Consider the following 13,679-nt stretch of genomic DNA (forward strand, 5'->3'; position numbering starts at 1 on the left):
CCTCTCTTCTACAGTTAATGTTCACCCTCTCTCTCTCGCTCCATCTTCCCTCTCTCCCCCCTATTCTTTCTCTCTCTCTCTCTCTCTCTCTCTCTCTCTCTCTCTCTCTCTCTCTCTCTCTCTGTATAGAAGCTTCTGGGTAGGCTGTGTGAGCAGAACAGGCTTCTGAAGGACCAGGAGGCCGTGGTCCACAGGTTGAGAATGGACAAGGTAGATAGATAAGAAAGGGCTTTTTATTCACAGCTAACTGACATTGACAACCAGCAAGAATACCCCAAACTTTTCCTCACCTTTCTCTTGAACCTGACACTAATGTTGTTTAATCATTAGCCTGCTGTGTTGTTTTGGGTGACAAAATCATTGTACACAGTCGGCAAACTGCCACCACGGATGGAGAAAATATGACCCAATATGCTAACAGCCATTCTGATAGACAAGTAGCATTACTAGCCAGCTAGCATCCGCTGGTTGAGGTTGAAGTCACTTTTGAAGTCCCTTAGCATCCTTCCAAACACTGTGACTGCCATACCTCTAGATCTAGTTTGTTGACATTGTTGTTGCAGGGCTCTCAAGTCTCACGCATTGGGCGTGAGACACACGCGGCGTGTGAGCGTGTGAACGGGTTGAAATGCGTGTGTCTCACGCCCAATGCGTGAGACTTGAGAGTTCTGTTGTTGTCTTGTTAAAAATCTGCCGAACCCATTGCCCGACAACATTCCCCCTTGTCTCTGCTGTTCTCAGGACACCCTGGAGGGGGCACTGGTGGCCACGCACCAGGAGATGGAGCTGTACCGCAGTCAGCCTCTGATGGCAGACAAGCTGCAGCTGAAGAAGGAGACCCTGCAGAACCAGCTGATCAACATCAGAGGAGAGCTCTCCCAGGCCTCCAGCGTAAGACATGGCAGGGGCATTGTCTGTGTTGCCTTATAAGGGGATAACGTGGAATTAGAATCAGAATTAGAGCTAATGTTCAAATGTCTTTGCTCTGTTTCCATAAGATCCATTCTTGGCACACTTTGGGCGCGTTAATACCAATCGATCATGGCTTGAATGCCACAGCCTATTTGAGTATTGTTGCTGACCATATGCATCCCTTCATGGCCACATTCTACCCATTTTCTTTTATTTTTAAATTTTTGGGGGGGATTTTATCCCTTTTTCACCCAATTTAGTATCCAATTATACCCAACCTAGTGTCCAATTATCCCCTGTCGCCTATTGCGTAGGATCGGCCGCACGCGCACCCGGCAGCCCAGATGAGAGAGCCGATAGACTAGCTACCGGCCCCTCGAGCCCAACACTGTTATTCCGGCACCAGACGGGGGCGGTGTTGCGCGACGGATCCTTATCCGGAAATAGCCTATACCACCCTCGGGAGCGGCCCAATATGCTGCTCCCCGTGGGCCCCGGCCATATCCGGGTCTGGCGAGACCGGGTTTCGATCCCAGTCCCCAGTGGGCAGGTTCCACCAGAGACTGATGCTTAGACCGCTGCGCCACCGCGGGGCACCATCTTCTAATGGCTACATGATAATACACCATGTCACAAAGTAAAAGTTGTCTCAAACTGGTTTCATGAACATGACAATGAGTTCAGTGTTCTTCAGTGGCCTTCCCAGTCACGGGATCTGCATCCAATAGAACACCTTTGGGATGTGGTAGAACGGGAGATTCACAGCTTGAAAGTGCCCCAGAAAAACCTGCAGGAATTGTGTGACGCAATCATGTCATCATGGACCAGAATCTCAAAGAAATGTTTCCAATATCTTATGGAATCAATGCCAGAGAGCAAAGGGAGGTCCTACCCAGTATTAGTATATTTTTCCTAATAAAGGGAGGTCCTACCTAGTGTTCCGACTGTGTATTCAATAACTTACGGTTCATATTTCATTCTACAAATATACTAAAGAATCTATGAACGAACTACATGATGTATTTTCATAGCTTGTCTAAATCCTTTTAGTTCTCTAATGCTTTATGTTCCCTTTGGGATTAGAACAAAGTAGCAAAGTACCATCAGATGTATTGCAAACCTGGCTCTGACTGTGTCTCTTTCTATTTCCCAGGCTCTCACCACCACCCGCATGGAGTTTGAGGCCATGGAGGACGAGGTGAACGCCATCCACGGAGACTTGTGGGAACAGCTCAATGCTGGCGGGCAGGTAACATAGACACCACCACCACCGCCTCAGCCTGGTTTTATTTAGAGAAGAAAATGTGAAACTGTTCGGTTGTAGTGTGTTTGAAGAGTGGCAGACATAAACTATTTGTCAAGCCTTGATGTATCATTTGTGTTTCACAACACCAGGCCGTGGCATTTGAGGATAAAATGACTAGAAAGAAAAATGGCTCTAAATTCCAGATTTTTGTATAACCATCACTGCATGGGTTCATTCCAGGGCGTCTCGGTTTGATGAATGGCTGTTTTCTTTCTCCTCTTCTTTGTATTAAAATAATGGCCTCTATTCATCTCTACGGAGGATAACATCTAAAATGCCACGTGAAGAATGTAGCCTCTCGTCTAACGTCTTTGCTAATGATTTATAGTCGTTTATAGTCGTTTTTATTGACATTTAAACAAATACTGGACACTTTTTTATTGACTTTTTCATTGTTTTAGTCCCTCACCGGACTGTTTATACTCCTGGTGGATATGTGCTGCGAGCTGGCTGGTGTTTACTTATGAGGACAGCTGATTGTGTTGGCTTGGCTCAGCTGGAGGTCGGGGCAGCAGAGCGGGGGGCGGGGGGGATGAAGCGATGGATGAAGAGAAGGAGATATAAACTGTATCTTCCTTCTATCATAACGGGCAACGTGAGACATCTGGGCAACAAGATGGAGGAGGCTTACGGCACTGGCGAAAGGACAGAGGGAACTCTGTGAATGTTGCAGTCTCGTGTGTTTTACGGAGACGTGGCTGCAGGAGGTGGTTCCCGGGGGGGGGGGGTTAGGATTCACCATCTGGGGGGCAGGATTCACCGTGTGGCAAAAAGGAGGAGGAGTTGCTGTATTTGTCAACAACAGATAAGAAGGGCTCAGAGGGATATTCCATCAATGTTGCTAAAGGAAAATCTAGGGTTATTTTGATAAATCTCGCGAGACTTATCCTGAATATTCCTGATGGAATACCCCCCCCAGGTCCTTCGGCGTGTGCACGACTCTGCTGAACATGTTCTACCAGTCAGTGGTGGCCAGCGCAGTGCTGTACGCGGTGGTATGCTGGGGGGGGTCAGCATCAAGGAAGGTGACACCAAGAGGCTGAACAAGCTTATTAGGAAAGCTGGTTCTGTGATTCAGATTCAGATTCAGATTCAGATTCAGATAACGTTTATTGCCATTATGCATACACATATAGGAATTTGCTTCGACATTACAGTAAGTGCGTTTATACTTTTTTCACGTGTCACTGTTCACTGTTTTCAAAAACAGGACAACACAGGACAGACAACAGTGCATTGGATAGTGCAATATAAAGTGCAGTGCAGAGTTTTTACAGTGAGTCCAGTGCATCCTGGGCAGACTTGGGGGCGGGGGGGAGGGGGAAGCCAGAGTCATTTATCAGCCTGGCGGCTGAGGGGTAGAAACTGAGCCTGTGGCGGGCCTTCAGTGCCTTAGGCAGCCGCAATCTTCTTCCAGAGGGAAGCAGGGTGAGGAGGCCGTGGCCGGGGTGGAAGGGGTCTGCCATGACACCTCACATGCCATGTGACACCCTGGACACAGTGGAAGTGGTGGCCAATAGGAGGATGAGGACCAAACTCCTGGTTATCATGAATCCCTCCCATCCCCTACATGACACTGTGGCAGAGCAGAGAAGCTCCTTTAGCAATAGACTACTACAACCATGCTGCATTAAGGAGCGCTATAGGAGATCTTTACAACCATGCTGCACAAAGCAGCACAATCAGCAATAAGACTGTACAACTCCTCCTCCTCCGGCTGGCTCGATCTGGGTGATCAGAGTCAGGCTGGGGGGGCATGTTAAATCATACTGGTCTGTTCTTACTCTATAATGTTCAGATGTCTATTTGATTTGTATTTTATTTCATATCTAAGCAGCTAGTATGCAGTGCACTCACTGTGTGACACCATTCTCACATTAGCCATGCAGGCTCCCCATGTCTCTCACTACCTGTGTTATGACAGGCGGACGGCTTTTTGATGCGTGTTGTTATCCTTTATTTAACTAAGAGAAGTCACGTGGAGATGTACATCTCTTTTACAAGAAGCCCCACATCGCAGAAAAATTGCTCACAAAACGACCCTTTCAATTGGAACAATACTGTACAGTTCTTACTGTGCTTCTTCTCCTAACCTTTCCTCCCCTTTCTCTCTCTCCTCTCTCTCTCTCTCTCTCTCTCTCCCTATCCATTCTTTCTTCCCTCCTCCTCCTCCTCCTCCTCCCTCTCCACCCCCTCTCTCCACTTCACTCCCCCCCCCCTCTCTCTGGTCTGCAGAGTGAGCTGATCCATAGGCACATTCAGAAGGAGTTCTGGAGGGTGCAGGATGTGTTGGAGGGGCTCCACAAGGGTAACCTCTCCAGAGGGACTGACACGGCCAAGCACAGAGGTACTGCTGAGCAGTCAGCAACGCCACATCCACGCACTGTCCTCCAATGCCGTATGGAGATTAGTGGCTATGATAAGAATGCAGATGATTAGTGTACATATCTAACTCCTCTCTCCCTATCTCTCTCTCCCTATCTCTCTCTCCCTATCTCTCTCTCTCTCTCTCTCCCTATCTCTCCCCCTTTCTCTCTCTTTCTCTCTCTCTCTCTCTCTCCCCCTTTCTCTCTCTCTCTCTCTCTCTCTCTCTCTCTCTTTCTCTCTCTCTCTCTCTCCCCCCCTTTCTCTCTCTCTCTCTCTCTCTCTCTCTCTTTCTCTCTCTCTCTCTCTCTCTCTCCCCCTTTCTCTCTCTCTCTCTCTCTCTCTCTCTCTCTCTTTCTCTCTCTCTCTCTCTCTCTCTTTCTCTCTCTCTCTCTCTCTCTCTCTCTCTCTCTCTCTCTCTCTCTCTCTCTCTCTCTCTCTCTCTCTCTCCACCACAGTGGCATCAGGTTCCTTTAGCACCAATAGTCCTGCCAGTCCCCTGAGCTCAGTCAGCCTCACCAGCCCGCTCAGCCCTTCTCCCCAGTGCCTGGCTCCCAGCCCTCCCCCACCAAACAGCTGGGCCCGGAGGTAAGCACCCCAGGCCCCCGCGCCCACCCAAGCACCCACACCCACACCCACCCGGGGTCTAGCCTCAACACCCGCTGGGGTCTAGACCCAACACCCGCCCAAACAACCCTCTGGGTTCTGACCCAAATACCCTCCCTAGCGCCAGCCCACCCTACTACTACTACTACCCTCCTGGCCCCTGTAGATAGTAAAGACACACTCCGATATACCCGTCCTCACACCTCCCAAGCCGACCAGCCAGCCCCTGGAGAGATGAAGGTGGCCAACCAACCTTCATCAAACCAGCTAGCCTGTAGAGACAATAGAGATTCTTACCCACACGACAACCAAGCCAGTGCAGGAGCACAGCACACACTCCTTCACGTGGACAACCAGAGCCACGCCTACCGACGCACACAGGTAGCCAATCAGCTAGCCTCCCACCAGCCCAAGCTGCAAACCATTGGATACAGGAAAGATGTTTACCCAGATCCCCTTTCCCCCTCCCTCCCACCCGGTTAGCCAACGTGAGGCCCTGGGGTACCCAGTTCACAAAAGACGTTTGTCCATCCCCGAGACACAATATTCATTTTACCACCAGAACAGCAACCAGGCTAACCAGCTAGCGTTTAACTACACCCCGTACCTCTACACACACTCCCTAGGGCGCACACGGCCGGCTAACCCAGAAACACAGTGCCATCTCCTCTACTTGCCATCTCAGGCTCGGGCACAAAGCCATACTCGCGCACGCCCGCTCACCTACCCAAACAACCAGCTAGCGCTTGACGACGGACACAACGAGTCCTTGGTTAGAGTGTATCTGCAGACCTATCTTTAAACCCACTGAACCTAGTAATGAACGGTAATGAATTTCCACCCATTCATAGTTGACCTATGCACTCAATGACCATGGGAAAGGACTCAATTCAATCAAATTGGCATTTATGTTTCCATTGGAGTCAGGCAAGTCGACTGGCAAGTACTGCGAGACATGTTAATAAATGTTTTTCCCATGCAACACCACAACTATATATTCTTTACAGCTTGAGTTAAACTCTATCTCTCCTGTATTCAGGGGGAAAATATTTGGATTATTGTCAGGCAGTTGGAATGCCACACTCACATTTATATGTTGCCAAATAGCTGAGACAGCACAGATCACCATGGCAGTTGTGGTCTGGATCAAATTTAATCGTCTGCTACGATGTTATTGCTGCGTTATATTGAGGCGAATCATTTTATTGTGTGATGAATTATGTCAGCAACCAGCAAAGATACAGGCTGGATGTCTATGTCTTGTAATTTGTGGTGAATTGTATGCAACAAGTGCGTGGCCAACTGTCACTATTGACAATACATTGGCAACATAGTAATTTTAGTTCTTGAGAAAGATATCTCAGATCATGGACACTTCATTGGAAGAACATACTAATACAAGGACATTCAGGAAGGAAGGGCTCAAAAACAAAATTCCACACCTAGAATTGATTCCACTTCGACATCTAAAGAACACACTTTCGTCAGAGCATAATTCACAGGGCAATTTCAATGTTCATTGTCTGTCTGCTTTGTGTTATGTTGTCGTCCCCTGACTCTCTCAGCCCTTGGGGGCTACACGTGCATTGTTTTTGAAATGTTAATACAAGGTACAATGCTAATACAAATCCTTATTAGCGCTCCTAGACTGCCTGGCTGGGTATGTCCTGCTAATAAACATACAACCTATATGTTCAACTTATCCACTTAAGCCTTATTGAGTTAAAGGACCAGTTAGGATGACAGGATGTATGGACTGAGGTTATTTAGAGCCTATATTAATCCTGGCCACTGACGACACAGAGCCACATTCTTCTATTCAACGTCTGATAACAACCTAATGGCAACCAATCAAACTAATTATTATAAGTACGGGGGCTAACTCGGCCCACAAGACCTGCCAATCCCACCTCAAATTACATTTTATGTTTTTCTCCATAAGGTCTGACTGAGTGGACAGACATAGCTGTTTAGCGTCAACTCAAATGGCTCAAACCTGGTTGGGATTGATCAAAGGGCCCAAATTGTGTTTGTTAAAGAGCACTAATTGGAGCAGTAATGCTGCGTCAAAGACTCTTTGGAGCATTCGCTGAGTGGAAAATTGGGCGATCTGCAAGGCCTTGGCGCCTCATTATCTGCAAACATTAAGTGGCTTAGTAGTGAAACGACCAGTGAGACTGAGACACCAGGTAGTGGAGTTTTTTTTTACAAGGTAAACCGTTTAACTGAGAGACTTGTATAGTGGACTGATGTGTCTGTGGGGGTAGTTTATCATCCTCAATAACAATAACCACCCCAACTGCCCAACTGGGATTGGTTTGTGATTCTACACAACGCTAACTACTTAGCTAGCTTAGCTTATCTTAACTGCAGAGAGCTTTCTGGGACTCTCCAGTCCATACAAATCCCTCCTGCCCTTTGAGTCAGGGATGTTCGACCTCAGTCCCTATAGGGCGTGAGGAAGTGTTTCCTTTTCAGCTTTCCTTTTTGGCACTTCTTTGATCGATTGGTATCATTGATTAGCTCGAAAATACCCAAACCTGGTTCCCCAGCTTTACGTGTATGTGTGTTTGACGGACAGAAAGGGATGAAAGCCAGAAGACTTTTACATCGCTGTAGGACTGGTGTAGTCTTTCTGTTTTAGAGTAGCCCACTTCAAGCCTGGCTCCTCGCTAACTTGAAAATGGGTCCCAGGAAGCTGGATACCGCAAACCATGCAACCATGCCGCAAGGCCAGTGAAATTTAAATGATAGACTGAGAGAATAAAACAGCCCATTTTGTAAACACATCATCTGTATTGCGTAATGATTGTCTCTGACTACACTGCCCGTACTAATTTAAGTGCGTAGTAACATGCTGGCGCTTCCCCCACAGTGGCGCTGTGTCATAACTAACCTGATCACTGAGGACATGTGTGCGTTCATGCTAGCTCTCAGTCCAGGCATCTCATTGGACACCTGTGTGACCTTTCACCCCCTGACCTCAATGTGGGGAGTCAGGGCTCCATTTCTCCAAACGTCAAAATCGTCCCATGATTCCTCTGCTCTTGCACTCTGCCTGCTTTTTATCCCTCCTCCTGATGCACAGCGCTCTCTCTTCCTCCCCTTCCTTTTCTCCTCCTCCTCTCCTCTCCTCCTTCCCTCCCTTCCCTCTCCCCTCCTCCTCCTCCTCCTCCTCCCTACCCGTCACTGTAGGACATGGGCCCCCCGCGGCCTCCACTCCCCAAATCCTACTATCCCTTGGAATCCCCCCCCTCCGTCCCCCCCCTACCCTTCGACAGCGCTGCCTGGCTACGCAGCTTGGGCCTGGATGACGGTTACCTTGATGACGAAGAGTCCCGCAGCACAAAGGTATTTGGTGTCGGGAGGGTGGGGATGGAGTTTCGGTCCCTGCCACACCCCTCCGAGTCCTGTCGACACCAGTCCCCAAAAAATCCCCTGGACCCCCTGAACAACCCCCAGAAAATGTGAAGCTTAATCACTCATTCACATACACATACACACACACACACACACACACACACTCTCTCTCTCACTCCTTTCAGTCCCCCAATCCCCTGCTTCACCATCTCTCCCTCCACTACACCCTCTTACACCTCTCTGTCTGTTGTAGCGCTTTAGTCCTCTCATGGCTTCTATTCCTCCATCTATTCCTTCATCTATTCTTCCATCTATTCCTCCTGTCTCTCCATCTCAGCCTGCAGCTAAGCCGCTTGTAATGGTTGTTCTCCTCTCCCATTGTCTCTTTTCTCAGCTGTCTATTCTATTATCAGCTGTCAATCATACAATAAATGTTTTGCCCAAAACTCTTGATCTATACTATAATAACAAATGTGGTTTCGAGGGCATGAAGTGCCATATATAAACATTAAATAGATTCTAAATAAACAACATTGGCCACTTAAATTGACAAAAAAGAACAGGGTTTGAAATCATTGAAATCAACCATTCTGGTCGACTTTTGCATGCTGAGGCACCTTCATGCTATAGCTTAGGACTTAAGTAAAAAGGCTTCTGATTGGAATGGTGAGACCGTGACTGGAGGTGTGTGTGATGCCATCCACAGTCAGTGGTCTCTGTGCGGTCTGTGTGCCAGTGGCTGTGGTGGTGTGATCATGACTGTGCTAGTCAGTAGCTGTGCTAGTGCCGTGTCTGTGTTGTGGTGTGTAAGACTGTACGCTTCTGCTTCTGCAGGATCTACTCTGATAGAGTTCACTTTGTGTATATATATGACAATGGACTACTTAACATAACCCCATCACTCCTCCTATCCACACTAATGCATATCTAATGCATTATGTGCTTGGATACATATATGTGTCACGTTCTAATGCTTTGGTCCTCATATCGGGATCTGATGTAACGATCGGACTTTTCTTTTCGAAAAATGTGAATACATTTCCGCGTCGTTGAAAATCAACGACACATCGCTAGTCAACTGCTAACACGGCTTGTTTTGTGAGCCTGCTAACAATGTAAAGTAGTGTTATAGTTAACTCGGTTGCAGTGGGGATTACTCACCCAATCCATTGCGTTGCAGAATTTTGGCCTGACTAGCTACTGGTTTGTGTTGTGATTCTCAACAACGTTGAAAAGTAGTTCCGCGTTTCAAAAGAAAAGTCTGACTTCTGACCATTTTGATTGGTTGCCGACTTGTGGACCAAGTGATCAGACTGTGTCACATATGTGACCAAGAGCTTTGGTTGAGTAGGCGGGGCCTCCCTACCTGTATGTAAACCTTTTGAAGTTGATCAGGTGGTCATGATTAGACACCTGTCCACCCTCTGTCTTGCAGCACAAGTTCGGGTTCCGACAGGACCAGTCGCCGGGAGACCGTAGCGAGGCTCAGGACCTGGAGCTGGACCGACAGGCCAACATGAATAAAGGTACACAGAAAAAGCAAAGGACCATGGGTAATGGAGTTCTAGTGAGAATGTTGTTGGCCAAACTCCCTGAAGAAATCAAACAGGCCCAAACCCTAAAAACATTTAAATCTAAACTAAAAACACTTCCATTCATGTCTCTTTAGTCATTTCCATTATCTTATTCATTATCTTATTAAATGTATTTTTTACTTTTATGTTTTAATCTGTTTACTATTCTCCTCTTGATGTGATGTGATTTTTTATGCTGTATGTAAAGCACTTTGAATTGCCCCTGTTGTATGAAATATGGTATACAAATAAACGTGCCTTGCCTTGCCTAAGCATTAGTCTCATCCTAAGACCCACTCTTTCTCTCTGGGGCAGTTGGCATCGTGCCACCCAGGACCAAGTCGCCCACAGAGGACCAGGGAGGTTCCTACGAAGGAGTCTCTCGCCGCAACGGCAAAGTACCCAACGGGATATCCAGGGTACGCAGGCGGAAAGGACATCTTTGTAGTTGAGGCAGCCAATAATAATGAACCTTGGTTGTGGTTGTGGACACTAGCAGAGAGCCCAAACATTCTAAACAGGGAAATACAATGAAAAAGGGACGTGGGAGCACTCCCTGGTTTGCAGGTAAAATAGAGTCCTTTAATTATGAGTAACCCCACGTTGGGTTACAGGGATGTAGCGCTCTAAATAACACCAATTGACCCCTTGAACCCTGTTCAATAGAAGAAGAAAAACACTCAGGGATGTTCGTTTCAACCAGGGTATGGTGTTCATCAGGCCATGACCTGGATTTGAAATCAACAATTACTATGAGGTAAAGATGCTCAGCTTTTATTTGAGGTGTGAATGTGAAGTGTTCTCATTTCTAGATGGGGAAACCAATACAGTATGTGCACAAATACCAACACATAAAAGATGAGAATCTATCAAATATATTAAACCACAGTAGTTGTGACAGGGGACAGGGGATGACAGGGGCGGGCGGCTGTGGCTAAGGAGGAAGAGCTGGCGTCTAATGATCGCAAGGTCGGCAGATTGGCGGTTCAATGAACCTGATGAACAGTGGCGGTTCAGTGTCCTGATGAACACCACACGCTGGTTGAAACAAACATCCAAGAGCCTGGTTGAAATGAACATTAGAGCCAAAAAAATAAGAAACACAGCTTCACTGTCCTATTACTTATGAAGGGCACTGTATATACAAAGAGGGAACATTCTAGTTCCGGATTAAGTTCCATTCCAGTTCCATTAAGTCTGTTTGGGTTTATTGCATCTGTTTGCATTTACTGCAAGTTTCATTTGGCTTACTTTGATAAGCTTCCTGTCAATTTGGTTCATTTTCTCTCCAGCCGAAACAAGGGAGATCCAACTGATAAGCAGAGCATGGAATATAATAATCCAATATAGTCCAAATGAAGGAATGTTTAGTATTTCGTCGCCAATCCTTTGAAGGCAATGACTGCCTGAAATTGTAATTCAATGTGGGTACTTTTGACTTTGATTTTAATGATACGGTTTTATCTGCAAACCAGAGAGTGCTCCCTGTCCCTTTTCATAGTATAATTCATGAAATGTGCTTTGATTTTGATACAGTGGCATTAACTATGCACTAACCTAGTAGTAACCAAGTAGTCCCATTCCATTCCATTTCTATACAATGCCCATGTTGGCTTGTATGTACTACATCATTTGGCACAAGTCAGGTGTTCATCGAAACACATATCCCGTCTTATTCCCCTGCTTCCAAGGAGCGGCCAAAGAGCGCCGTCTTCCCAGCGGAAGTGAAGTCCAAGATGAGCGTGGAGGAGCAGAACGAGCGTATCCGCAGGAACCAGAGCAGCTCCGTCAGGGACAAGAGACGCAGCCTGAACCTCTCAGGCAACCAGTCCACCGCCAACTACAGAGTGGTACCTCATACTTACCATCACATTTACATTGGGGCATGTAGCGATATATTCTGAAGGAATAATCAGGAGAACACAGGGTGAGATGGGCGATTAGGATTTGATGGCGGTGATAACAGGTTAATGGGATGATAACAGGATGATAATGAGATGATAACAGGATGATAATGAGATGATAATTAGATGATAATGAGATGATAACGGGATGATAACAGGATGATAACAGGAAGATAACAGGATGATAATGAGATGATAACAGGATGATAACAGGATGATAACAGGAAGATAATGAGATGATAACAGGATGATAACAGGATGATAACAGGATGATAACAGGATGATAACTGGAATATAACTGGATGATAACAGAATGATAACGGGATGTGAAGAAGTAAGGACAGGAAGCACCTGGCTCGCAGTCTGGCAGGTCTGCCAGGTTCTTCCCTCTCAGTCCATGTTCTGATTGGTTGCCTGTGGCTGTGTGTCCAGGTGAGACGGAGGCTGACGGCCCACGAGGTGGACATCAAGGACCTGGAGGCTGCGGTCCGGGGAGAGGGGGTGGAGTCACCCCGGCAGGAGATCGCCAGGCTCAGACGGTTACAGATCGAACCTGACCACTACGACCTGGACATCAGCAGAGAGGTAACGGGCCGATCTGTCATCACAGGAGTACTGGTGTGCATTCTTTCACTGTGAAACTTGAAAACTTTCACCATGTTACAGATAGAGATGTAAGAGTGTGGAGTTGGCAAATGTCCCCGTTCTACACGATAGACAGTCTGTGTGCTTCTCTTCTACTGCATTTGTTTTTATGATTGCTCTGTAAAGTTTCACCGTACACACGGGAACACTGGAAGCGCTGCATTTTTTCCTGCCCAAAGACATTTATTGGGTTTTGCTAAATTGTTTTGTATACGACAGGAAACATTTCAAAGAAAGGCATGTTGTTGTACCAGTTACCATTTTACAAGTTAGCACTAGAATAGCCGTCATTTGACCCTGTGAGTAAAAAAGTTTTTATATCTTTGCACTGGACTCGATTCAGGACCCTCCTTTCATGGCTTTTCCTAGCTATGTGCGTTCTACCACCCAGTATCCTTATTTTCAAAATCAGATCAGGATAAGCTAGTATAAAGCTATTTTGCTATTAAGCTAGTTTTTTTGTGTAGGAGGCAGGCTAATTTAAAAGACGGCCAATTAGTGGTCGTTGTGTCTAAATAGCAGCTTTCCATTGTAAAGACTATTGTCCTTTGACCCCCGAGGCGGCTCTTATAGTAGGTAAAAAAGGCACGGCTGTTCTAGTGTTGAATTTTATCTAACTGTGGTTACGCCATGTTTTCAGCTGTTGGCACCAGACAAGGTTCTGATTCCAGAACGGTATCTGGATGTGGAAGACAGCGCGCCCCTCAGTCCAGAGGAACAGCGGGAGAAACAGAAGAAGGTGGAGAGAATCAAGACACTCATCGCCAAATCAAAGTACGACAAATCGCGTCACTGCTGCCTCGCACGCAAGCTAGCACACACATCTGCCACCAGACACACACTACACAAGTACACACTTCACAAAGTCAGATTTACCCCGTAAACTTATTTGAATCCTCTGTTTCTCCCTGTGTCGTCTTTTCTCTATACCCGCCTTCATCTGCCCTTCTCTTACTCACACCCACACTCTCTGCCTCCCGCTCTCCCTTTCCCTCTCTAATGCTATGC

At 46.8% G+C, this 13,679-nt stretch overlaps 1 protein-coding gene across 1 annotated transcript in view; it reads left to right on the forward strand.

Annotated features, from left to right (window-relative positions):
- Positions 1-13,679, forward strand: part of plekha6 (pleckstrin homology domain containing, family A member 6) — an 84,692-nt gene that overhangs the window by 61,801 nt on the left and 9,212 nt on the right. The window contains 11 exon segments of the mRNA XM_080547888.1: positions 130-210; positions 742-891; positions 2,066-2,161; positions 4,454-4,565; positions 5,041-5,112; positions 5,115-5,170; positions 9,984-10,074; positions 10,438-10,541; positions 11,814-11,972; positions 12,459-12,611; positions 13,312-13,445. Coding sequence (XP_080404014.1) covers positions 130-210; positions 742-891; positions 2,066-2,161; positions 4,454-4,565; positions 5,041-5,112; positions 5,115-5,170; positions 9,984-10,074; positions 10,438-10,541; positions 11,814-11,972; positions 12,459-12,611; positions 13,312-13,445 — 1,208 coding nt within the window.

Source organism: Nansenia antarctica, assembly GCF_963989245.1.
Source record: "Nansenia antarctica genome assembly, chromosome: 18".
Classification (NCBI taxonomy): domain Eukaryota; kingdom Metazoa; phylum Chordata; class Actinopteri; order Argentiniformes; family Microstomatidae; genus Nansenia; species Nansenia antarctica.